The 27693-nt window shown below is 37.2% G+C and overlaps 1 protein-coding gene across 1 annotated transcript in view; it reads right to left on the bottom strand.

Moving 5' to 3' along the window:
* The window catches only part of LOC121929013 (hornerin-like), a 128563-nt gene that overhangs the window by 74750 nt on the left and 26120 nt on the right, over positions 1-27693 (bottom strand). The window contains exons 18-38 of the mRNA XM_042464337.1: positions 27374-27403; positions 26499-26534; positions 17627-17674; positions 15712-16020; positions 14742-14774; positions 13437-13481; positions 12555-12602; positions 12364-12408; positions 10896-10940; positions 10672-10716; positions 10410-10454; positions 10238-10282; positions 9935-9978; positions 9591-9672; positions 7604-7639; positions 7154-7198; positions 4104-4148; positions 3767-3799; positions 1994-2035; positions 1820-1861; positions 1199-1240 (exon numbers count right to left, since the gene is read on the bottom strand). Of these exons, the coding sequence (XP_042320271.1) occupies positions 1199-1240; positions 1820-1861; positions 1994-2035; positions 3767-3799; positions 4104-4148; positions 7154-7198; positions 7604-7639; positions 9591-9672; positions 9935-9978; positions 10238-10282; positions 10410-10454; positions 10672-10716; positions 10896-10940; positions 12364-12408; positions 12555-12602; positions 13437-13481; positions 14742-14774; positions 15712-16020; positions 17627-17674; positions 26499-26534; positions 27374-27403 (1185 nt within the window). The remainder of the gene's footprint in view (positions 1-1198; positions 1241-1819; positions 1862-1993; positions 2036-3766; positions 3800-4103; positions 4149-7153; positions 7199-7603; positions 7640-9590; positions 9673-9934; positions 9979-10237; positions 10283-10409; positions 10455-10671; positions 10717-10895; positions 10941-12363; positions 12409-12554; positions 12603-13436; positions 13482-14741; positions 14775-15711; positions 16021-17626; positions 17675-26498; positions 26535-27373; positions 27404-27693) is intronic.

Raw genomic sequence — 27693 nt, 5'->3', positions numbered from 1 at the left:
GGGAGGGGCATCTGAATCAGCCCAGTTCCTTCCAGATTTTTGATGCCAGTCTGCATGGGGCCTTAGTTTGTTGTGGCATCAAAGCTTTCTAATAAAGAAGACTAAATGTCTCACAAAACTACAAATTCCATAGCACTGATCAGCAGCAGTTAAAGCAATGTTAAACTACACTAATTCCGCTGCAATGGTGCAGTCAAAGTGAACTGTAACACATGAAAGGTGAAAATAAAATAAATGAGTGTTAAAGCTGCCACAAGGCTCCTCCATTCTTCCCACCCTTCTTTTTATACTGAGACTAGTATGTACTTGCTATTGCCCATCTCTTAAAAAAAATTAACCTTGCTAGAAGATCACAGATATAACCTCCAAGTTAAACTTCTTGTTTGATACAAATGTAGTTCTGGAACTGTGCAATCTTGGGCCATACTACTTCCACTAAAGAACAACAAGGATATTGAGATTACTTGTTCACCTGAGCTATTGCCCAAAGACCAATGGAAAAGCTTGCAGGGACAGGCTCTTAACTGTGTCAGATATATGGTTTACCATGCACCAACAACTACTGAGAGCCCAGTAAAGAAGTGGCAATCATATATGAAGTAGTTTCTCAAGAACAACCACAATGTACCCCCTAATTTATAAACCAAACAATAAGCACTCAGAAATGGTTGTGCTGTAAAGGCAATTCTTTGGGGCTCAAATAATACTACAGCAGGGGTGGGGAACCTTAAATCTTGGTGGTGAATCTGGAGGTTCTCCAATGAGAATTGAATTCTCCTGAGCTTCCCCACATGGCCACTGCATGGGACCGTGATTGGTCGATTTCCCAACTTTTAAATATTTTGTTTTCCCAAATCTAAAAAGTTGTAATGCCTCTCTGAAGGCTTCGTACTGCTAGTAAAAGCTTTAAGCCAAAATAGGCTGGTATTTCTGGTTGCACCCTTTTGCATTTGGCTCAATACATCATTGAAGTGTGCTTCCAAAAATCTTCCTCAAACTGAATTTGATCCTCAGGCTGAAAGAAGTTCCTTTTCTCTATAACATGTAGAGTAGCACTGGTGTTTCTATTGCTGTTGGTTTTGCTTTTAATTTTAATGACAACTAATTTTATAAAGGACACTGGGTTCTAACAAAATATCAGTAATACAGGAGACACTGATGGTCAAAAGCCAAGGAAAGAAATACGAACAGCACTTACTTTTTCAGTACCAGTCTTTCTTACTGGTGCATGAGATGGAGCCTAGGGAAGGGGGAAAACAAAGTATTAATCCTAGATACATTTATGATTATGATTTACAATGCTTCCTATGTGGGAAACACATTTTCTACTACTATGCTTTGCTATAACTTTATGGAAATTTGATGGGGCCAGATAAAACTGCCTTGAGGAGCTCAATGACACCGATGGGCATTTCCTAAATAATATAATCGTTTGTAGATGCACCTGAACTTCTTGAAGGAAGAAGGGGGGGGGGGTATGCACACATTGACAATTTAAAAAATCAAATGAAAATAATTATAAAGTCACAGAGAAGATCATGAGTGTATTGAAATGACTAGAGCTGATAATGATGCCATGACTCAATATAGTGGATGAAGGATGTGGGAAGAAACCAGAACTCCTTCTCAAGGCAAATAAATCCAAACTGTGGTTATTTATTCGATATGAGATAATAACAGTTGTATATGTATCCTATTGATATAGCTTTACAAATCCATTTGTTTTAAAAAGAGCACAACAGCATTAGTCTTTCCCCAATTAAATCACTGTCAATCAGGATTAAAGCTGAAGTTACAGAGGTGGCAGTGCAACACTTACACTTTTTTCACGAATCTTTCTGATGAAATCATTATATGTATCCTGTAGAAGGGAAAACATAAAACCAAATTAAGATGTTGAATGAATCCTCTGTATTCTTATCTCTATAAATAGAAGCTTTATAGAAACTTATTTGAAGAAAATCCAGCATGTGGCAAAAGAGAGAGTACTTACTTGAGCTGCTAGATCCCTTTTGCCTCGGCAGTTGGTTGAGCTCTGTTAAAAAAAAAACATTAAGTGGAATGAAATAAAATGAAATGAAAATATAATGGCCTTCTATCTTATCTAATCTAGACCATGTGCACACAATTTGTGACTGTTCAAGTGAACTTAGCCCAATAGCCAAATGCTTCACATTACATCCCACTCCATTTTTGCTAAAGCTTATTGAGTCCTAATTGCCACTATAACAGTAGACACAAAGTACTGTATTAGGTTTAGATCCAGTTGTTCATGTCAACTAAGATGGATCCAGTGAACCAAGGGAATTTATGTAAGTGTTGATCTATGGGAGATCTGTGCAAGACAATTCTACAGATTGTAGCCTATATCCAGCTTCGCACTAGCATAATGTCAACAAGTGTGATGGAATAATGTTCTGATAAAAGCATTTTTGTCAGCATGGATTCTAGACTATGGGGGTCTCTAGACAGTAAATGTTGCTGCTGGATGCTGTATTTGTAGATTTAATTCACAGGTTGTTTGCTTTTTAAATAACCAGAAAACATTTCTGTTGTTCCAGATGATTCAGGGATGATTCCAAACACCATCAGAAACCTTCTATTCTCACCTAGAGGTTTTTTTTTAAAATGCAAATATACATTGCATCAAAAACAACAACAACAAAACAACCTATGAAAGGACTGCAAAAGACCTTGGTTATCCTTCTTCTCCTCACAGGATGTGAGGAGGAAGCATATATAAACCTTGCTAGTACATTAAGGCTTTTAGAACACTGTTTTTAAAAGGAAGCCATGTCCATACATGTCTCAGAACATCCAGAGCCAATAGTAAGTAAAGACACTAGAGAGATCTGAATGGAAAGTGGGCAAATAGCCTACAGAGTCATGATATCTGAAGGATTACTGGCCAACTGCTTAAAGTATCTTATGGCTTCCTTTGTTCACACTGGTTGGTTTCTACAGAGAATGGGCAACCTCTAAGTGAATGTAAAAGCAGCTTTCAAGAGCCAAAATCCAGTAATAATCATGGATCTGTGTTGTAAGAGTTCTCACTTTTTTGCACTAATCTGAAAGAGCATTATAGCAAGTGTGCAATGATCTCAATATAACATGCAATCTAAAACAACACAACAACAATTGTATGGCTATGCAGTAGTCTTGTGGTATAACAAGCAATACCACTTGAGATCACTTAATTACAAGTGATTGTGGCTTAAACCCAATTGTTAGTCCCAACTAGAGAAGTCAATTGAATCAATGGGAACTTGCCAAGTCAACACTTCAGTGGATCTACTTTCCATGAATAACAACTGCGTTCAGCCCTACAAAAGTTCATGCTGCCAACTTATTTCTTTCAGTTGGTCTCAAAGGTGCTACAAGATCTCTCTACATACTGCATTTAGCCCTGTTATTTTTATTCAATAGGGTTCACTTCAAGCCCATATAAAAATGTCACCACTCTCTTTTTCTCAGCCCATAACACCTTCTATCAGGAAATAAGGCAAGTATTATGGTAAACATAGCTGCAAGAAATCCAATCCTGTAGGGATAAGAATTACAGCATACTTCTCACATTGCAGTCTGAATGGTCTGTAATGGTGGCCTACAGAAAGTTAACTACACGTTGAGCTATTGAAAGTGTGGGTGATTGCAGCATTCAGACCTGAGAAACAATTTTAGCCTTCTGACTAAATTCATACAATTCCAACTGATAGGATAGTTCTTACACTGCTATTTTAAAATAACATAAAGAAAGATTATTTACCAGAGCTTTTGATCCATAAGTAGAAGCATCGCCCTAGATGGAGGAGAGGGAAAATGTGAACATTTATTGTTGTTACTATTAATAACACTACTGATATAAGCCATAAATGATCAGAAATCCAAACACAGCTATTATTTCTCAAGGCCACTATTATCACCAGGGACATTATAATTCTGTTCAGATGTTCATCTTATAACTGAGGACAGAAATGTGAGCACCTCTACACTATTTGCAGCAAACACTAAAACAGGGTTTATATGTCAGAATATGTAAAGGGGTAATATTTGGTAATAATTAGTACACCAAGGGCTGAGTACATTACAAAAAGACCACTTACTCCATCACAGCTGTTACTGCTGTAACTTCCACTGTTCTGAGAACCCTGCCAATAAGGGAGAGAAAAGAACCAAATTATTGCATCTCATGAGAAAACCACCTTAAATATCATAGAACCAGGAGCCTGAAACTGAAGAGTAGAAGCATATGAAAAGTTACAGTAAGATCAATTGAATTTTGGACTGATTCATGGGGAAAATAGATGACTGGTTTCAGAGAGTTGGGAGTATTGTGTTACAGTGTGTGTTGCTCACAATGGAAGTACTAAAGTCTTCTGCACCACTGTCATGTTTTGACAAACATAATAAAACAAAAACAAACAAATAAACATGTATGCCACAGGGATGATATCTGTGTCCTACTACATTCAGTACAGCTTTAGACAGATTTATTTTTATTTATTTACTACATTTGTATAAAGCCACCCAATAATATGGTTCTCTGGGGTGACATAAAAATGAAAAAGCACAATTTAAAATCCACAATCTCTCCCCCATAGCTTTCCTGTGAAATTTAGACTGAAAGGAGGGTCCCCACAGATGATGTTAAAGTATGAACAGTCACTTAGGAGAGGAGGCATTCCACCAGGTACTGGGATCTTAAATTATGTCAGACTTTCTAAGTCAAAACCAGCTCTTGGAATTGAGTCCTGGAATAAACTGGATGACAGTGAATGTGAAAAGGGAGCAGTGTAATCTGAAGCATTGTCTCAGGTAAAACTGCCATTGTCACAGTTTGCACCACTTGAAGTTTCCAGACTGCCTTCAAAGGTTAACCACATGCAACAGATTTACAGTAATTCATGGAGGGGGGAGGCTACCAGAGCATGGGTTATTTCAGTTAGCCAGGTTATCCGCCTCCAGATAATATAATCCTACATTGGTAAAAAGTGCTCTATGTCAAAGTACTTAAGCCTTTAATGCATGACTAATGTGTATGTCTTTGGACTGCAGTTCCCATCAACCCTTGTCAATAACACTAAGTATCAGGGATGAGAGAAGTTGTGATCTAAAAACATCTAGAGGGCAACACATTCCCCATCCCAGTTCTAATGACAGGGATGAATTCAAGAGGACTCCCAATCTAATTCAGTTTCAATACTTTATAGCAGTCATAGACTCTCATAAAAAAGAGAGAGATAGTTTTTACCATAAGATTCATAAAACAGAATAACATGAAATACAATCAACACATAAATTTCACATTAAATAATGAAAGAAATTCAGTCACAACACTTTACCTAAACCCAAGGTTTGTTCATAATCCCACAGCCCCACATGGCTAGAAATTGTTAAGTTTGTCAAATAACTGGGGCAGCCAAAAACATTCCTAGTAATTCCAAGAATGGGGTATTTGATGACTACAAGTGATTTTGTAACTCTGTGTCCCTTATTCATTGTTTGATGAAAGATTTAACATTACTGTAGCCAAGTGCTATTAAAGCACTAGATGTAAACCTGTTTGAAAAAAATTAACTGTTTCCATGTGGTTTGAAAGCCACTGGCAAGCATTAGAGGAGCCGGTTCAATTGGGAAAAAAATGAGGCTTAGCCAGTAATTGATCATAAGAACCGAGGCACAGCCCTCAGTAGAGGTCAGGCATGCCTCAAGATGCAAGGCTGTGTTGGGTACACAGCATGGGATGGCAAATACAGCAGGCCTTTCATATTTGCTGGGATTAGGGGTGCAGCAGCCTCATAAAAGTGGAAAAACTGCAAATAAAACAGACTATTTTTTTAATCTGAGAGATCATCTCTCAAGAAATCCCTAGGTCCTCTAGCACAACTCTATGGTTAGCATCAAGTAGAAGCTCACTATAGAATTGTGCTGGAGGATCTATAAATGAATAGAGAAACATTTTTCCTAGGAATCTCTAGGTCTTCCAGCATGACTCAGTGGTCAACATCTGGCAGAATCGCACAGAAGGCCATAGAGATTCCTAGAGAGAACACATTAATCAAATCCGCAGAAAATCAAATGGGGAAGGCCAGCTGTACACTTCTGTGAAATTTAGTCTGCAGCATTTCAAAAGGGTCAAAATTATTGTAAGCACATAACTGAGAACTGTAGAACAACTGGGATACAACCCTGGCTATAAATAGTTGGATAACAGAAGCTTCAAATCGATGCATCCAGTTTTAGAAGAGGACTGTAACTCTTTACAGAACAGTGTGCTACAAATTAGTGTACTGCAACAGCAGATACAACTAGCCTAGCAGCCACACCTGGCTGTACAGAGAAGGAAAAGAGAGCTCCATGCCATCGGCTTTCTGGTGACAATGCATGTCACAAATGACCAAACTCAGTGGTTTGGGGTAAATGTTATGGAGAATAAAACAGAGGCTTAAAGAAGTGAAGAAGCCACACGATCAGACCCCACCCCAGAACTCTCGTTCTAGAAATGAACAACCCAGCTTTGAGTATGAGTCCAGGTATGAACTCACAGCAACCCACTCCAAACTCAGCTGCTCCAGAAAGATACCATGATAAGTTGGAAGCCATCAAATCAGGGTGGAGAATTAAATGGGTTATGCTCTGGCCATTCTTCTCCCAATAGGAGTTACCTCACATGACAACCAAGGGTATTTCAGTGCCCAAATTAGGCCTATGCCCTCATTGAGACAGTTTCAGAAAATCAATCTGATTCAGTAGAGCTTTGTTCTGATTAGCTCCATCCCCTCAAAACAGCTTACCCAAGAATGAAACTATGGAATGTAACTGCCTACCTCTCTGTATAATATATACTAGTATCATAACATTACATATGGAGCTAGCATGGTGTAATAGTTTGAACTGCCTAATGGCCTGCAACTCTAGAGACCCAGGTTCAAACCTTGGGCAAGTCATACTCTCTCAGCCTCAGAGAAAGGCAAAGGCAAATCCCCTCTGGACAAACCTTATCAAGAAACCACCACAATAGGTTCGCCTTAAAGTCGCCATAACTCAGAAACAACTTGAAGACACACAACAACACATTACACATATATAATACACAACACAACACCACATTACACATATATAATAATAATATACATAACAAAATATTTCTAACCTGTCCATATTGGTTGCTGCTACCGTATGATCCGCTGTGTCCACCCTGTGCAGAAATGACATATGATGTACAAAAGGATCACCTTAATATAATGAGATATTTTCTATATCCAGAAGGAGAAATACAGATAAACATGCATTTTGCTTTCTGTATCTAATTGTATACTGTCTATAATCAATACATTTATTAAATACAGAGGGCCCTTGGTAACTGCCAGCCCCCCCTCCCCGTGGATACCAAAATCCGTGGCTGCTCAAGTCTCAGTAAATGAAATGGCATAATAAAATTGTGTCCCATATATAAAATGGTAAAATCACGGTTTGGTTTTGGGAATTTATATATTTTTAAAATATTTTCAAACTCTGGATGGTTGAATCTGTGGATAAAGAACCTGTGAATATGGTGGGTTGACTGAATTTGCTTCATAGTAAAAGTTTTTGGTTTTTTTACCTGTCCATATTGGCTGCTACCTCCATATGATCCACCCTAAATTACATATGAATCCAAAAGGATCACTTATATATCTGCATAAACATGAATACCCATTTTAATTGTTTATGTGTCTCTGTAAATACTTTGGATCAGACTAAATGGATTTATTAATATTTGATTATATAGTTTTTACCTTGCCACTTGGCTGCTACCTCATTAGCCCTCGCACCCCTCATCCACCTATTCTTACACAGGTCACCTTTATATCTGCATCCCTTTCTCTCATTCTGCGGGCTACTGTACTATTTTTTTGTTTAACGTGTCTCTGAACTACTTTTCTTTTAATTAGATTTTTACATTTTATTATAATGAATTTTTTCTCTCCCATACTGGCTGCTCCATCCATTTGTCCACCGCTATAGTACTCTACTACTTTACAAAAGGTTCCCTTACTTATATCTGCTCAAATATTTTCTAGATTCTCCAGAGAAATAAACATAATACTTATTTATATTTTTTCTTGTCTCTCTTAAATACTTTTGCTTATAAAAGTTTTTTATACTTATTATTCTACGATGTTTGTGTTTTTTTACCTCCCTGCCCATCCTTACGTCTCCTCCTCTTGTCCCGCCCTCGTCCCCCTTTCCCAACATCTCATTACAGAAAGAACCCTTCAATATATCTGCACAAAAGAACTTTCTTGATTCAGAGGCATAAATAACATAATACGGCTGATAACCCTCATCCAAATGCTAGAACCAGACGTATTTCTCTGGGACAAAAAGTTTTTCCATATTTGAGATTTTTAAAATTTTATTTTATGTTTTTGGATTTTGGAGTCCTGTATTAAATAGATGTAACGAGACATAATGAGGCTGGAGAGAGACTGAGGATCTGTGAATTGCAGGAAGCATGGACTAACCACCATTTCAGATTCTCACATCTCTCGCCTGCCTCCTAACAAGCATGGCCATAGTGCCATTTTGGCGGACCTATGGCACGCATGCCATCGGTGGCATGTAAAGCCATTTTGGAGGGCACGCAAAGAAACCAACGGGTAGGGGAAGAGGAGAAAAGGCACGCATCTGCTCCCCCTCTTCCCCGCCCTCTCATCACTTCAACTGCCTCTCCAGAGACAGCTAAAGGCATGGTGGTGGCATGGAAGCGAGGAACATGTGCACACCTGCTCCCCCCCACTCTCCCTGGCCTTCAGCGCCTCTCTCCTCTCGGGCCTTCAGCTGTCCTCCTGGAGATAGCTAAACACAGGAGGCAAGAGAAGGGATAGGCAGGGGGGCAAAGAAAGGGCAAAAGAATAACAGGATGCAGGCCTGTTTCTCCTCTTCCCTGCTGTCCTGGGCCTTCAGCTAAATCCAGAGAGCCAGCTAAAGGCCCAGGAGGCTACAGGGGAGGAGGAGGAGGACAGGCACGTGCCTGCTTCTCTCCCCCCCCCTTGCCACCCCTGAGTCTTCAGCTGTCTCCAGGAGGCAGCTGAAGGGCCAGGAGGGTGGTGGTAAGAAGTCCCCCCCCAGAAGTCCCTCCCAGGGGCAGAGTCCCACACCCAGCACACGTAATATCTGGTGCCAGAGTGCCTTTTAATTTGGGTACTTGGCCCCTTAAAGTTTTGTCATCACTGGCATAGTGGTTTGATTGTTGGACTACAACTCTGGAGACCAAGATTCAATTCTCAGCTCAGTCATGAATCCCACTGGTGGCCTTGGGCAGGTCACATGCTCTCTGCTCAAAGGAAGGCAGTGATAAATCTTCTTTGAACAATTTTTGCCAAGAAAATCCCACGACAGGTTATCTTAGGGTCACCGTAAGTCAGAAATGACTAAAGGTATACAACAACAATATACTAAGGGGCTCCACCGATGGCTCCAAAGGAGTGGTGTCCAAGGGAGTGGATCAGGCCTGCAGCAACTGCATGCGGTGGGCCCAAACCGTGCTTGCCACTCTAAAAAAAAATGGCATAATGCTGCTCCCTTTTAAAGTGGCAAAAGCCAACCTTGCCACTGCGGCGACAGCTTTCAATCGATTCTTTGGTCAGCGCATCTAAACGCTGCCCCAAAGAAATGGCATGACACCACCTGTCATGCAGTCAGGTGGGGGCATGACACCAGCATCAGGGAAGAGTTAGAGCCGGCTGGCGTGCAGTTAGTGCCAGTCTCTTTAGCCCCTAAGTAATTTGAGTTGTAGTTAAAACACGTTTTGATTTGGAGTCTTCGAGATTTTGGAATTCTGGAAAAAGGATCACTCAACATGTACTTATTCAGTTTTGTCTTCTCTTTCTTTATGTACATTATCATCACTAAAGCATTAATTCTTTATGTATTATATATAAGGATTTACCTGTCCGTATGGCTGCTGCTACCGTATGATCCACTTTGACCACCCTGTACAGAATACAGTTATGACAGTTATTAATTGCAAAATATGAATATATTTTCAAAAGGCTACTTGCTATTTTTAGAAGCAGAAACTAGCCATTGTTATTTTATTTATTTGTTTATTGTTATGATGATAGATAAGATATAGATAGATAAATAGCTAGACTAGATAGCTAGATCGATGCTAGCTAGCTAGGAGCCAGGTGTTATATATATTATCATGTGTTTTATATATATATATATTATATATTACAAGTGTTTTTACCTGTCCATATTGACTACTGCTGCCATATGACCCACTCTGTCCACCCTGTACAGAGAACATTAAAAATGTTATAGAAATCATTACAAAAGCATCTCTTTAATATATTTGAAAAAAGCTATATTTCCATATTCAGGAGCAGAAATAAGTATTAATCCTCTTATAAGGATTTTACCTGTCCGTATTGGCTGCTGCTACCGTATGATCCACTTTGACCACCCTGCACAGAATACAGTTATTACAGTTATTAATTGCAAAAATATTAATATATTTTTAAAAGGCTACTTTCTATTTTAGAAGCAGAAACTAGTCGTTATTTTATTTATTTATTTATTTATTTATTTATTTATATTTATAGATAGATAGATAGATAGATAGATAGATAGATAGATAGATAGATGGGAGCCAGGTGTTATATATATTACAAGTGTTTTTACCTGTCCATATTGACTACTGCTGCCATATGACCCACTCTGTCCACCCTGTACAGAGAACATTAAAAATATTATAGAAATCATTACAAAAGCATCTCTTTAATATATTTGAAAAAAGCTATATTTCCATATTCAGGAGCAGAAATAAGTATTAATCCTCTTATTCAATTGTGTACCTCTCCCTGTATACTAAAGTATATATGGTATATATGAAAAGAAGTTTCCACCTGTCCATAATGGCTGCTGCTCCCATATGATCCACTGTGTCCACCCTGTAAAGAAAATAATTCCTAGGTTTTTAAAAAATATACCAGTAAATTTATTATTTATTCTAAGCTTCTGTTTCTATACTTACGAGTGAAATAATACTTCAAATTACTTTTTATTTAACTCTCTTGGTTAAATAAATGAAGAAAACCATTCCACTCTTCTAATTGCTGGGGTTTGAAAACTAACCTCTACTTTCTAAATCCATCTCCCAAGGCAAGAGTGGTCAACCTCTTTTTCAGACCGAGGCATGAATGGGATATGGATGAATAACTTGGGAAAGTTAGGGGCCACATTAGCCTCCCAGGAGATCTTGGGAGGCCGTATATTCCCTGCACATCTCCAACACACACACAACTTTCCTTGCAATGCATTCCAGGAGCAAGGAGGGAATTTTTGCCATGTGTTGTGGCCATTTTTAAAACAAGAGACAAACAGGTTGCTTCCCGTTCACTTCTTGTTTATTAATAAAAACCTCTCCTAGGCCTAAAATGGCCCAATGGCCCCTCAACATGTGGCAATTTTTACATTTTAGAACACTATTATTATTATTATTATTATTATTATTATTATTATTATTATTATTATAGTATATTGCTATAGCACTGTAAACGTACACACTAGAAACATATCAAATAATTTGACAAGTTAAAAGAAAACAGTTTAAAACTAGTTAAAAGAGATTAAAATAATGTAAAATCAAACATGGTTTTTTTTCCTTAGTGCTGGAATGTCATAACTTTGGCACTGAACATAGCTCTAAAGGAACAGAGCTTTAAAGGTATTCCATAACTTTAAAGGTATTCCATAACTGGAATACAGCACAGAAGGTTGCTGGTTTGCGCTGCATCAGCATTGCAGAAATAATCCAGAAATTCTTTACCTAAATTAAGCCAAGACAAGAGAATCTGTTTTGGTGGGTTAGCCACTGTGACAACTGTTTTATTTAACAGGTACCCATGGCTCAGTGATATGGAATTTTGGGATTGGTAGTTTGTTATGGCACCAGAGAAGTCTTATAAAGAAGGTTAAATGTCTCACAAAATTACAGTTCCCAAAGTTCTACAGTATTAAGCCATGGAAGTTAAAATAGCGTGGCAAACTGGATTATTTCTGCAGTGCGGATGCAGCCTTGGTTGCCTTCAGACATGACATTGTTGTGCATTTCCAACATTTCCAAGGATGCTGTGACCATTTCTTCTTTTGTTTTTGGCTTCCTTTGTATGTTCTAATTGTGCCTTTCTCGCCTCCACACTGAGCCATGGGTTAAATAAAACAGCTGTCATAGTGGCTGTCCCACCAACACAGATTCTCTTGTTCTGGCTTAATTTAGATATAGAATTGCTAATCTACATCTGCGTCGGCTATATAATACCATAGTATATATTAAATAGGTTATTTATACACACTATATAAAATAGCTTTTACCTGGCCGTATTGGCTGCCGCCGCCATATGATCCACTCTGTCCACCCTGTACAGAAAACAGGACTATCTTAATATATTGCAAAAGAACAATGAATCTACTTTGAGGAACAATCTATATCTCTATGCATACTTTCTTTTACTAAGTCATATGTTATATAACATCTACGCACAGTATCTTCCCAGAGTTTTTACCTGCCCATACTGGCTGCTGCCACCGCCGTATGATCCACTCTGGCCACCCTGTAAAGAGATCACTTACGAATTAAAAAAAGATGGTTGTAATACATCTGGCAAATGCCAATTTGTAAATCAGAGAGAGGCTAAAAGTGTGCATTCCAGAACATTTGTGTACCCCACACCTTCTCCTCATCCCCTAACCACAAAAATGACTTTTTTTGTGTGTGTGGTCAAAATGGGTTTGGCTGAGGGCTTAGATAAACTGAAATCCCCCATGCAAACTGAAATACTAAGCCTGAAAGTGGTCACTTGCATTTCAAGTTTTCCTTTTTTTAAATTAACAGTTTCAGGCCTGATGCAGCCTGTAGGAGGTTCTGGGAGTAACTCCTTCCCTCCATTTGCCAAAGTTGTTCACCCATTCTATATTATGAGCAGAATCTCATAAGTATTACCATACACCAGAATTACCATACAGCAGAAATAATTTGATGGCACATGACAACAACAGCAAAAATTATTTTTTTAAAACCTCTTTGCATGCTCCCTCTTACTATGTTGTATGTTTTATAGGAGATTATCAGACGGGGGAGACAAAGGACGGGAGCAAAGCAGATCCCATCCTTATCACGTGATTGTGCGAAAAACTATCACACATGTCACACTTTTCCCATCATCCCATCAATGAAGTAGAATTGTTCTATCACTTTTGAATAACGGAAACTTCCGTTAATGAAAAATGACAAGACAATTCTACTTCAGTGATGGGATAATGATCAGATAAATGCAACATCATCTAATATCTTTCGTGCAATCATGTGAGAAGGATGGGAAAAGGACGTCCTTTTCCCCATGTGATAATCTCCAAAGATATATAAACGTAATTATAAGAAGTTGTACCTGTCCAGATTGGCTTCCACCACCGTATGATCCACTCTGTCCACCCTTTATAAAAAACAACAATTAGCTTACTGTAAAAATATCAAATAATTACATTAATAGTCTTACTGCTTTGATTTGTGAAAAACAGCAGAGGGCAGTGTTGCCCAAGTTTTCAGAACACCAAAAAGTGGATGAGATGAGATGAGGACAGTATGACTGAAATTGGTCAACAAATGATTGATATCTTCAGTTAAACAATATAGAGACATATATTATCACACAGAATTTTGTGATACAGTCAGCCCTTGGTATCCACAGGGGATCTATCCCACCACTCTCCCCGTGGATACCAAAATCAGAGGATCCTTGAATCCTTATTGTCCCCAATGACGGTGTGGCCACATAGCCAAGACGCCATCAGGGTCAATGGAACTTCAATTGTGGCACATATATGAGCTGTGCCCCATTAGGGACAGCCCAAGTTATCCCCAATGGTGGTGCATGCATGTGGCCACACTGGTGTTAGGGACAACGGTATTCATTGTCCCTAATGGTGGCATGGCTGCGTGCACGTGCCGCCATTGGGACCAACATGGGCTTGCTGTCCACAGATGACTGAATGAATGGATGGCAAGTCTATGGACACGGAGGGCAGACTATACCTTGAACAGTAATAATATCTATTATTGTTGTTTTTGTTGTTGTTATTTCTTATGCATGACTGAAACACTATTGCAAAGGTGTGGAAGCCACTAACATTTCATTCACGCTATTGCGGAGCAAATCTGGGCCCTTTCCCCAGACTACATTTTGGTACAGGCAATTCATTCTCATTGCTATGATTGTTTTTGGAGTGGATTTCTCTCTTATTTTCAGGTGTATGGCACAATTCTGTTTCAACTGGATAAAAATAATGTAAAATAATGTTGTGAAATAGATCAAGTTTATTTTATTCTGTTTGGGATGGAACCATGATTTTCAGACATGCACAGTAGCGCTGAAATGGAGCATGAGCAAAACATTCAATAACAATATATTAAAGATACAAGAATGAATGTATGCGGAACACAATTGCTTTTCTCTGCCATTTTTATATCGTCATTATCATGTGATTGTGTGAAGACCATGAGCTAACTCTAATTGTTAGTTCTAACTTAAACTAGTCCTATTGAATTAATTGGAATTATGTAGCTCATTGATTTACCAAGTCCCATTCATTCACTGTGTCTATGCTAGTTGAGCCTAAAAATTGGATCTCTAACCACTGCATGCATTATCTGCTACAAAAGAACTTTTCAGAGAATTTAAAGAAAGAAAATTTACCTGGTTACAAGGACTGCCATCATAGGTAAATCCCTGGGGGGAAGAGAATGAAATTATTGTTTATTTCTAAAACCCCATAAAGATACCTTTATTTCTGGAGAACCTTTATTTCCTGCATTGTTAACTGGCAGGAAAAGCTTCTGTAAATTAATTACAACAGTAGCTGTACATTAATTATCTAGTTTAGAGATCAGAAAATATTTACTGGACATACTATCCCATTTTGAAATTGCTCCGTGTTCTTTAATAAGGATAAATATGGTTTGCTAGAAATTAACTATTACAACATTGATTTTCAATGAAATTTATTTATTATACAAATCTCAATGCTGATGTATTTCCTATATTATAATAAGCAAACAGCTTTTTTTTCAGACGTAAGGAAATAATGAACTGGTTCTCATATAATAATAAACCATAGTTTAGCATCCCAAGAACAAACCTCAGTGAATCTCAGGCTTGCATACTTCTTCCTCTCCCTTCTTCTAACACAGCATGAGTTAAGAAGCACTTGCTTCCATTTTTCAAAAAAAATTAACAGTGGCTTACTGTATCATTTAAACATGCCCATTGTCATTAATATTAACTATGCTTGTCGAAACAACTCATCTTGAAGCCAACATGTTTGAACAAACCACAATTAGGATTAATTGTGGTTTACGTTTCAGGTAACCCAATATGGCAAAGTTAATCTAAAATAGAAAAAGATGTATCTGATCTCCTTGCAGCTATGCTGGAAACAAAGGCGTCAGGTTTACTGCAGTTCTCTTTCATAATACTAAACCGTTGTATGGTATAGCATTAATGTAAACTGTCCCTCTGTTAAAATGAACCAGTGTTTCTATTATAGCATAACGTCCTCTACATAAATAGGGGAAAATATAAGAAATATTTCCTTACAACTATAAGATATGACCTGCTCTTTAAAAAAAAATTGTTTTGACACTGATTTGTACCAAAAGGGTCTAACCTGACCACAAGGCCTGCCGCCACTTGAGGTAGATGATCCACTGCTGCTGCCAAATGTAGTAGATGATCCACTGCTGCTGCCAAATGTAGCAGATGATCCACTGTTGCTCACTGATGGAGAGGGTCCACTCCCACCAAATGTGATAGAGACCCCTTTGCCACCACCTGAAGAGGATCCACCACTGCTGCCAAATGTAGTAGAGGAAGTAGATGCAGAAGATCCACGGCCACCAAATATAATTTTGGTTCCACTGCCACTGCTTGAAGGAGAGGATCCACCGCTACTGACTATAACAGAGGTTCCACCCTGCTAAGAAACACAAATTTTGTAAAACAGAGGAGAGCCTTCTCTACTAACAGAAGCTGATTCTCCCTTATCCAGAATCCTGAAGTCCAAAATACTTCAAAAAACCCAAAACCTTTCCATGAGTGGCTGAAGTAGCGACACCTTTGCTTTCTGATAGTTCACTGCACACAGACTTTGTTTCATGTACAACATTATTTAAAAATATACAGTGGAACCTCGCCATATGCGGGGGATCTGTTCCGGATCCCGCTGCGTATGGCGATTTCCGCCTATGCTTGAGCTCCATTGTAAACAATGGGGCTCGTGCACGGCAGCGCGGAGGTGCACGGGGCGCAACGGGCGCGTGCGCCCATTCAACTGAATGGGACGCGCCGCCCCTTCCGCCCTGCGTGCGCCCAGCGGCTTGAGCGTGTACGCTCAAAGCCGCTTAAAAAAAGGCCGCGTATGCGGAGGCCCCACTGTAGTATAAAGTTATCTTCAGGTTATGTGTATAAGGTGTATATGAAAAATAGATGAATTATGTGTTTAGACTTGGGTCTCAGCTTGAAGATAGCTCATTATGTACGTATAGTATATGCAAATACAGGTATTCCAAAATTCAAACAAAAATCAGAAATCTACAACACTTCTAGTTCAAAGCATTTCAGATTAGGGATAATTAGCCTTTACTGATTTGAAAATACTTAAACCACTTATGAGGCAAAAGTGGGGGAAAGCTGACTTCCCAAATGCTAATTATACTTGCATTTTAAGACTAGAAGAAATATTATAGAAAAAGCATTCAGAGGCATATAATCGACAGGTTCAGCAAAGCCTGACCTATCATTAGGCAGAGTGAGGGAGTGACATCAGCCAGAAGTTTTGATGTGTCATGAAAGGGCAGCAAATTGGTAGTAATTAACTTGGTTCCTTTTGTATTTTTTACTGTCAGGGATAAGGAGAGGTACTTGTGGGATTTTTTGCCTCATAGGCCCAGATAATCTTGCTGGCTCTGGGTACTAGCCACTTTACTTGGCTTGTTGGTGTAACTGTTTGCTGCACTACCTCAGGCAATAAAATGACTTCAGGTAGATGGGGATCCATAACCACAAATCAACATTATGTACATGGTTCCTTTCCCACTGATCCAACCAGTGGAGCTCCATGTAGGAAGCTATCGTTATAAAAACAGTAATCACACCGATCAGATGTTATGGTAGAAACAGGGGGCTAGATGTACCCTCTTTCCATTTTGTCCTTCTTACTGACAACCTGATTTGTGTGATTTGGGCTCTCTGAAAATGACTCCATGGGTCAACTATCAGCTATGCATGTGCACATTGACTGAAACACTTGTGGAGGAAAATACTACAGCTTTGAAGAATCTAGGACATGGGAGGAGTCTACAAGAAGCTTGTTCCCAGGCTTGCTTTGCCTCTCCCAGAAACCAAAGTAATTGGAAGGAGGCGCATCATCAGCTCCCTCCCTTGTGAATTTCGATTTCATTCTGACTTTACTAATAGAGCATGGGAGGCACTTATCATGCAACAAACCACATGGCACTGAAGTAACCATAATGGTTTCTAAGAAGCTCTAGTAAAACCAGTAGAACTTAATGTTGTTAATTTACCTGAGAACCATAAGAACTACTGCTCTGTGATGAAGTAGACTGTATACTCTGCAAAGAAAGCAGAAAGTTGGTCATCTTAAATTAGCAAATACCATAGTTATATAAATATGTTCAATACATTTTTCTCTTTTTAAATGATGGTGTGATGAAAACTGGAAATGGTTAGTCTTCATTTTTGTTTTCAGAGAGCCAAATGCATTTCACCAGATGGCATACCATCCAACACTTCACAGCTGAAAACTGGCTCATATGTGGTCAAGCAAACATCAGAGTGTGGGCAGGATGAAAAAAGTTATTCAGGAAGAAGATCACAAAAGCTAGGAGAGGCTGAGCTTAATGGGAAGGGAAAGATTTTGCCCCCTTCTCCCCCTGCTGAGTTAATGGAGTACAAACTACTTTTGCAGTTTGACCTCAGTTTGCAGCAACTTGAAGAAAGCTGAGAACAAAAAGGGAAAGGGAGGAGGAGAGAAACTGAAGTATTTTAAAGGCAGCTGATAAAGTGGACAACAGATGGTTAAATGGAACTGTTCCTGCAAAATGAGTCAATTGGAGCTTATGAGACAGATGAAACTCTTTCCCATCAAACAAAAGTGGAAGAGACAAAGAAATAGCACTAGATCTTGCAGATGTTGCTCTGCAGAACCTCTATTGGCCTCCATGACTTTCACTTTAGGAAAGACATAGGAATGAAAGGAGTCTATAACTTGGAGATGGGGATTGTATGGCCCTCCTTGCAACTCCCTGCATCTTTCACTACTGACTATGGCAACAAGGGCTGCTCAAAGTAACAGTTCATCTAGAGGTTCACCTGATTCCCACTCCTCCTGTTCTGTGAAGGTCCCTGTCTCAAGCACTGCAGGCTCATGAGGTACCTGAAGTCACTTCAGGAATTCCAATAAACTTTGTAATAAATTGAGTTCTGGAGTCCTTTTCCATCACAAAACCGATTACTCCCTAATACCATGTAGCTCATTCCCTACAAATTCTACAGTTCAGTGCTACACTGAAAATATTGTATGAACTAGGAAATGTGTCAGTTATTACAGCAGTTACCTCTCCAGTAGCTGTATATATTTAAGGAGTAGCTCTTATTTTTTACAGATAAAGAGTTATTTTCATACACAGTTGCATAGGCAAACTCAGGTTTAATTTGCACTGTAGAAATCATGAAGTCTGACACTGCTTTAATTGCCATGGCTCCATTCTTTGGAATTTTGAGAATTGCAGTTTGTTGTGGTTCCAGAGCTCTCTGAGAGAGAAGGCTAGATAGCTCTCCAAACTACAATTCCCAGAATTCCAAAGCATTGAACCAAGGAAATTAAAACGGTGTCAAACTGCATGATTTCTGCAGTGCATATTAAACCTCAGAACAGAGACAGGAGTTTGACATTTTGGTCTTATACTTCATGGATAGGTAGAAGATATACTTCTACCTGGATCTGTTAGAAATCTGGAGGATTTGCAGTTGATCATCAAGGATTTATGATTCTCAATTGTTTAACAACAGCAGGAACAAAATTACTTTTCTTTTGCAGTAAATTATACTGCAGAAATAAAGATAGTTTGCAGTAAGAATGGGAGAGGACTTTTATTTGGAAGGATTGCGAAATCTATTCAGTTTTGGTACTTAAGCAAATCCTGGGGTATATCCCCAACTCTATGTGAATTTCCTTTATATAAAGCTCTAGCTGGTTCCCATTGATCCTGGGGTCATCAAAAGAACAAACTAGATCCCAGAGGCCTGAAATCTGTCCATTGCCTAAACTCATTCAGGTGCTATAGTTATTGCTTTGAAATTGGCCTTTAGTGGGGTTATAACCCCGACCTTGAGTATTTACCTGAAGGAGATAAGAACAGGCAGAGAAGGAGACAAGTGGGAGGACGCGACGGTGGAGGAGTGACTGTGCCGCGGCTCGTGTGCTTCAGGACGGGCGGGGTGAAAGAAGGAGGGAGACGGAAGCCCAGTAGCAGGAAGGACTAGGAAGAGGAGGAATAGAGCGTCGACGGAAGAGCTGTTGGAGGACTAAGAAGAAACGGAGACTGAAAGTGTAGAGCGTCAACGGAAGAAGGAAGAAGGGTAAAAGCGGAAGTGCGGCAGAGGGAATATATCATAGAGCGGAAAGATAGAGAGCCATAGGAAGGAGACAGTTCTGGAGGACTATAGACTAAAAGAATACGACGTGAAGGAAAGAGCGACAGCGGAAGAAGGTCAAAACGGACAGAAAACTACAAAGCGGCAACAGGAAGCAGAGGTAGAAGGAAGAAGGTCTAAAGGACATTTTAAGTGCGTTTTTTTTTCTTTTCTCTCTCTTTTTTCTTTTTGAAACGGAAAAGATTCTAATTGAGTTCAAAATATAAGGGGGTATGTAATGAAATTTGGAATTGAAGGCTGAAAGGTGGTTTCTGAGAGGGAAAATAAAACAAATATTAATAATAATAATAATAATAATAATAAAATAACTAAAAAAAGAAAAGAAAAGGGGAGATAAAAAAGAATAAAGAGGAACTTACTGCATTGTATTTGATAAATACTAAAATTTAGTTGATATTATTAAGTAAAGGTAACAGTTGGAAGTATATGGTGAAACTTTGTAAGTTAGGGTAGGTGCTTATTTAAAGGATTGTTAGAGAAAAGTAGAGAAGTATTGGAAGAACTTTATAGATATTGGTTTGAAAAGATCCTAGAAAGATCCTAGAAACTGTGTATTAATAGGAAGAGATAGATAGGGGGAGGCAAGATTATAGCGCTAATTTAACATAGACATTTTACAGAAGGGTTTATATTGTTATCTATAAGGATAATTTTGACTTAGACTGAGTGTGTACTTATAACGTGTTATTAATTCCTAATTACCATTTTTTTTCTTCTTCGCTGCTCTCTCTCATACTATCTTTTCCGGGTGTTGGAGGTTTATATTTTTACAGATTTAAAGGATAAATATAAGAAAGTGATATGAATATTAATACTAGACAACAAACACAAAAAGCTAATCAGTTAGCTCAAAATCAGAGAAAACTTTCAATTGACAAAATTCAACCCCAAGAAATGAATCAATTACTACTTGAAAAAATAGAAAATCTCTCTACTAATCTTTCCGCAAGTTTGGCAAAGGAGATGAATAATTTTAAAAAAGAGATAAAACAAGAAATAAGGGCAGATTTAAGAGAGATTAATAAGAAAGTGGACACTTTGATTCAAGACAACCAAAAAATTAATCAAAGGATTGAGATTGTAGAATTTAGAGCAGAAAAATTGGAATCAGATTTAGCAAAACTTGCCAGCAGAAGAGAAGAAGAACTGGATGAGAAGGCGGTATGGGAACAGAAATTAAGAGAGAAATGTCTGAAAATTAGAGGCCTCCCCGAAGAACAAAACGAAGAGTTGGAGGAGAAATTAATAAAAGAAATTGCAATCTTTCTGAAAAAGGACCCCATCTTTTTTGAGGAGGAGATAGATAAAATCTACCGCGTGAATTCTGTAGTGGCAAGACAAAAGGGTCTCCCCAGGGATGTTGCAATTTACTTTGTGAGAAAACGGGTGAGAGACCACTTTCTAACAGCGCATAACAACACCCCGTTCAAATATAAAGACCTGGAGCTTAAAGTGCTGAAGGATGTGCCTGGAAGAATATTAAGAAAAAGGAAAGACTATACTTCTCTGACCTCCTTCCTAAGGAAAGAAAACATTCCCTATCGGTGGGAGTCCCCAGAAGGTTTAACCTTCTGGTGGAACCAAAAAAGAATAAAAATTATATCACCGGAACAAGCTAAAGCATTTTTAAGGAAAGCGACAGAAAGAACCAAAGAAAAAGGCGAAAAACCACAAAAGGAATACTACCGAAAAAGGGAAAGAGCTTAACAGTTTGCGGATTGTCCTAGAACATAAAGAAAATGATGATGAAGAGCAAATCTCTGAAGAAGAAGATAATCAAGAAGATTTAGATCTGGGGAATTTGGCAAGTTCAAATATTAACATACAAGAAGTTTTCACAGAAGAAGAAAGGATTAGAAGAGAAGAGAAGAGAGCAGAAACTGAAGGAACATTTTGACAAGGAAAATTATTGTTGACACCTACCTTATTTCTATATTATTATTCATTGGTTTTTTAATTGAGAACGAAATAAATTCCTTACCCTCTATCTTAAGTATTTGAAATAAAGAATAAACCATACTCTCTCTTCTGATTTGTTTATAAGATACAGTCTAAACATGTCGAATCAACTTAAATTACTATCATGGAATGTACAAGGCTTAAACACGCCTCAGAAAAGGAGAAAAATATGTCATTATCTTCAAAAACTTAAATTGGATGTGATCTGTCTTCAGGAGACAAGGATTAAACAAAAGGATAAAAAACATCTAAGATTCATTAAATTAGGACAAGAATTCATCTCGGCCTCCAAATTTAAAAAAAAGGGAGTGGTAATTTATGTAAATTCCAGATATGAAGCGAAGGAAGTTTACAATGACCCAGAAGGACACTATGTTATTATAGATTTAAATTTAGAAGGTCAAAAAATACTAATTGTGGGAGTTTATGGACCATTAGAAAATAAAAATAAATTTTATAAAAAACTTAAGAATAGAATATCTGATTTAGAATTTGATTCATTAATATTGTTAGGGGATTGGAATGGGGTTATAGACCCTAAAATAGATAAATCTTCTGGGACAAAGACTAAGAAACAACAGAGAAAACTTCCAAAGGAATTTTTTGATTTGATGAATTCATTAGGTGTAGAAGATGCTTGGAGAAGTAGAAACAGAACAAATAAAGACTTTACGTTTTATTCCAATCCTCACAAGTCTTGGTCACGTATTGATATGATCCTGGTTTCCACCCATTGGATTTCAAAGATTAACAAATCTGTAATTCTCCCAAGAATATTATCTGACCACAACCCAGTGCAAGTTGATTTAAAAATAGGGAATAAGGAGTTTAATTGGAGAATAAGTAATAATATATTAAAAGAAGAGAATCTGATTAAAAATTTAAAAGAAGAAATCGATACTTATTTTAATGAGAATTTGGATAAGGGAACAAATTTACAAGTAGTATGGGACGCCCACAAAGCTGTAATAAGGGGGTGGGCGATTAAGAAAACCTCTGAAATTAAAAAGAATAGAAATGGAAAATTGGAGAATTTGAATGAAGAATTGAAAAAGAAAGAGAAAAAATTGAAAGGAAATCCTAAAGATCAGAAAACTTTATCAGAGATAAAATTTATACAAGGTCAAATCTCAAATTTATTAGTGGATCAAATGGAGAAAAAAATAAAATTTACCAAACAAAAATTTTTTGAATTTGCAAATAAGCCAGGGAAATTGTTGTCTTATCAAATAAAGAAGGAAAAGGCAAAACGTACTATAACATTATTGAAAGAAGATGGAAAATCTATTGTTAATCAGAACCAAATTAAGGAATGTTTTCTTAAATACTATAAAGAGTTATTTAAGAAACCCATAGTGAAAAGAAATAAAATAACTAACTATTTAGACTCACTGCAAATTCAAAAAATTACGGAAGAACAAAGGAATATTTTGAACTCAGAAATTACAATCAGGGAGGTATCCCAGGCCATACAAAGAAGTAAAAATGGAAAGACACCAGGACCCGACGGTTTTACTAATGAATATTACAAAGTATGCGAAGAATCTATTAAAAAACAGTTGGTAGAGATTATGAATGAAGCTCTAAAAGGAAAAATTCCCCAAACATGGTCACAATCCACAACTGTTTTATTACCAAAAGAAGGTAAAGATTTAACGTCTCCTAAAAATTATAGACCTATCGCTTTATTAAATTCGGACTACAAATTGTTTGCTTCTATATTGGCTGAAAGACTCAAAACTTTTTTGACTTATTGGATACACCCTGATCAATCCGGCTTTCTCCCTGGTAGAATGATTAAAGATAACATCAGAAATTTGGTAAATTTGATAGAAATACACAGTAAAAGAATTCATAAAAAACTGGCTCTTTATTTTATTGATGCGGAGAAGGCCTTTGACAATGTGAACTGGGAATTTATGATTGGACTTTTAAATAGATTGGATTTTGGTGGAAAGTTTATAAAAGCAATAGAGGCAATATATGCAAAACAAGACACACGCTTTATAATAAACGGGGAAAGAACCAAGACTTGTGAAATCTTTAGGGGAGTTAGACAGGGCTGCCCACTTTCACCGTTGTTATTTATAATTATATTGGAGACATTATTAATACAAATTAGGCAAAATGTAAAAATTGAAGGCTATAAATTAAGAGGGGATGAATACAAATTGAGGGCATATGCCGATGATTTGGTCCTAACTATTACAAATCCAATTGAAAGTATAGACATTTTGTTAAGGATATTTAAAAAATTTGGGAAAGTAGCGGGATACAAAATTAATGTTGAAAAAACAAATATTCTTACGTTAAATATGAATGAAGAGGAAAAAGGACAGTTGGAGGAAAAATCAGGTTTTCAGCTGGTGAAAAAAGTGAAATATTTAGGAATCACCCTAACAAGTAAAAACGTTGATCTATTTCGAAATAACTATGAGAAATTGTGGGATGCGATAAAATCTGATCTGAAAAAATGGAAAAATCTGAACTTATCCTGGATTGGGAAGATGTCAATAATTAAAATGAATATATTACCTAAACTATTATTTTTATTTCAGAATGTTCCTATAAGTATTAATGAGAGAACATTTAAAAAATGGGAAAAAGACATATCGAATTTCATTTGGAACAATAAAAGACCGAGAGTAAAATTAAAGGTTCTGTATGATTCTACAGAAAATGGGGGTCTAGCATTTCCAAATTTAAGATGGTACCACAATGCTTGTGTTATGGATTGGTTACTAGACTGGGTAAAACTGCAAAAAAAGAGAACAATTAATTTAGAAAAATTTGAACTAAAATTCGGATTACATGGTTACTTATTTTATGACAAACTGAAAGTAGATAAAAATTTTGATAATCATATTTTTAGGAAAAGTTTATTAAAAATTTGGAATAAATACAAAAGGGTTTGGTGTACCCATTTACCAATGCACGTTTCCCCAAACGAAGCATTATATAAAAGGGAAATTCTGAAGAGAGAATATTGGGTGACATATAAGGATATACTGAAATTAAAAGATGGAGGAATAATCCTAAAATCCCAAGAAGAACTGAACAAAGAAGGATTTACATGTACAGGTAACTGGTTTACATATAGGCAATTAAAGGAACGTTTTATACTAGACTCAAAAGAAAAGGGATTTGGACCAATGGAATTGGAATTAGAAAGAATCCTGAAAGACCCTAAGAAACAAATCTCAAAATTATATAATTTAATCAGGAAATTGGAGTTGGAAAAAGAAATAGTTAAAGAATATATGGTAAAATGGGGAAAGGATTTGGACACACCAATTCATTTAGAATCTTGGGAAAAAATATGGCAGGTAAGAATTAAATACACACCATGTGTTCTTATAAAAGAGAATGTTTATAAAATGATGTTTAGATGGCACTTAACGCCTTTTAAACTGGCCAAAATGTTTAAAAATAAGAATTATAGTTGCTGGAAATGTAAGTCTCATATTGGTACATATCTACACTGCTGGTGGAACTGTATTAAAGCAAAAAAATTATTGGAAAAACATACATAAGGAAATTAAGAAAATATTGGAAATGGTAAAAAGGATGGACCCGAGACTGTATCTTCTAAACCTTTCAGATAATCTAAATTTGGATAGAAATCAAGACAAACTTCTATTTTTCCTCATTGTCGCAGCCAGAATGGTCTTTGCCAAGCTTTGGAAGAATGAAGATAGTCCAACAGTAGATGATTGGAGATTAAAGGTGATGGAAATCTGCGAAATGCAAAAACTGACAGTGCTACTAAGTAAAGAAACATTAGAAACACACTATGAGGTTTGGAACCCTTGGAAGAATTATATACTAAGAGAGAAAAGGGAATGTCGATCATTTGAATTATGAGACAAAGACACGATGAAACAGATCAATAGAGGTTTAAATAGCATTTGGGTATGAAGATTAATCTTAATTTAAAGTTATTTCGCTAGGCACTGATATATTTTATTTTTAATAGATCTAATGGATGTAATTGTTTATTACAATGAGAGTTAGTAGACTGTTAATAGAAACAATAGGTGGGAATTTGAGTTACAGCCTAAGGAAGTACATAGTGGATAGTAACATGATAGAGAGCAGGATTAAGGATGGTTATGTGAGATCTGTATATGTTGTAGTAGCTCTTTTGCATTTTTAATGTTACTGTACGATTTGCAATTTTTATATGTCAAAAATAAAAAAATAAAAAAAAGAAATTGGCCTTTAGTCTTGGGCAAAATGTGCCGCTCATTGAGAGGGTTTTTCCCCCCTCCTCATTGATGCCAAATCTCTTGCTAGTATTCCTAGAACAGATTTCTTGTCAAAGCATCTCATCAAATATTTCTAACGATAGTAACACTCCACCACAGGTTAACTAAGGACTTTATCACACATGGGGAAAATTAGGGGTTTAAATGGGTGTTATCCAATGATATTAGCATGATTGTTGTGAAGATTTTCACATGCATTGCGATTAAAGATGGCTTATCCCGGGAATAACCAGGGAATAGTCAGCAACAAATCATTCATGGGGAAATCCTGTGAATGATTTTTTGCTGGTTATTCCCAGGATAAGTAATCTTTAATCACGATGGTTTGTGAAAATTTTCATTCACCATGATTGCATGAATATCACTGGATAATGCCCATTTAAACCCCCAATTTTCCCCATGTGATAAAGTCTATACGCAGTTATGCAGTATATATTCACTGACAGATCTCCCAAAGGGACAAAAGTAGAGTTAGTCACATGGATGTGTTTACCAGTTTACAGGCTTGGCTGTTGTAGGAGGATGAGGTCTGCAAAGAAAAAAGAAAACCCCAAAGCAATTACTTCTGAAGAGTTAACTAACATGTTTTCTTGATATACATTCCTTTCAACACCTGTTATCTGATTGGTGACAGTGGAGTCACACCAAGTTACTCATAGGCTCACCATTCTAGTATTTCTTACTTAGTAAGATTCAGAAGAGAGAGCTAGTGTGGTGCATTATCTGGAAAATGTCTCAAGAGGAAAGTATCTCATGGCTGTTCTCCATCTTGCTCATGGGGTGTCTGAGGTGTTGAGACAGTCTTTCAAATATTTAATTTTAATTTGGGAAGAGAAAATTTCAATGTATTCTTTGTATCCCTAACATGCACTACATAGTTATTGCAATTTGAGATCACTTCAATAACCACCATGAATCTTGGAATTTATAGTTTTTGTGTGGCATTTAGAATTCCATGCTAGAGAGCTGTAGTGCATTCTCCTGAATTATTACACTCAGGCTGTAGGATTCTGTAGGATGCAGTCATGATAGTCAAAATGGTATCAAAACCAGCTAATTGTATAGTAATACAACTCTCTGTTTCAGATGGCTTTTACTAAATCAACCTAGATGCACCCAAAAAATTATGCAATATGAACTAAAATATTTGGGCAAACTCACCATGTTCCTTGTTGTGGATAGAATCTTATGCAGAGGAAATAGGAATTATCTAGACATCTTCTAGATAGTTCTGCCTATTAGAGTTATATCCTCTGCCGGCAAAAATGGCTAACTAGAAATATTCACATAGTTTTGTGATACCGAGACAATATTCTGATCAGCAGTTTTATTAAAATGTAGCCAACTCAATGGTAAGACAGCACTTACCTTATCGCAGATCTGTCCAGGCTGTCCACTCTAATGGGGGGGCAGGCAGGGAGAATAAACAGAGAGCATTAAAAAATCATTTAAACTGAAATAAATGTTGTATTATTATATTATAATATGTTATTATTATATGTTATATAAACAGAACTAGTTTCTGATCTTTGTTTTTCTATTGCTTGAAAATTAATTCATGCAGCTTTATGCATGACTCTGGCTTGATTTTTGTATTAAACCACTTCTCACAAAGTGAATCCATAAAAAGGAATCCCATCATGGGATCAGGTCTAGGACTCACACACCTTAAATCACTCTACAAATGT

The sequence above is a fragment of the Sceloporus undulatus genome, chromosome 4, assembly GCF_019175285.1.
Source record: "Sceloporus undulatus isolate JIND9_A2432 ecotype Alabama chromosome 4, SceUnd_v1.1, whole genome shotgun sequence".
Taxonomy (NCBI): Eukaryota; Metazoa; Chordata; class Lepidosauria; order Squamata; family Phrynosomatidae; genus Sceloporus; species Sceloporus undulatus.
This window is presented reverse-complemented; position numbering and strand designations above follow the sequence as displayed.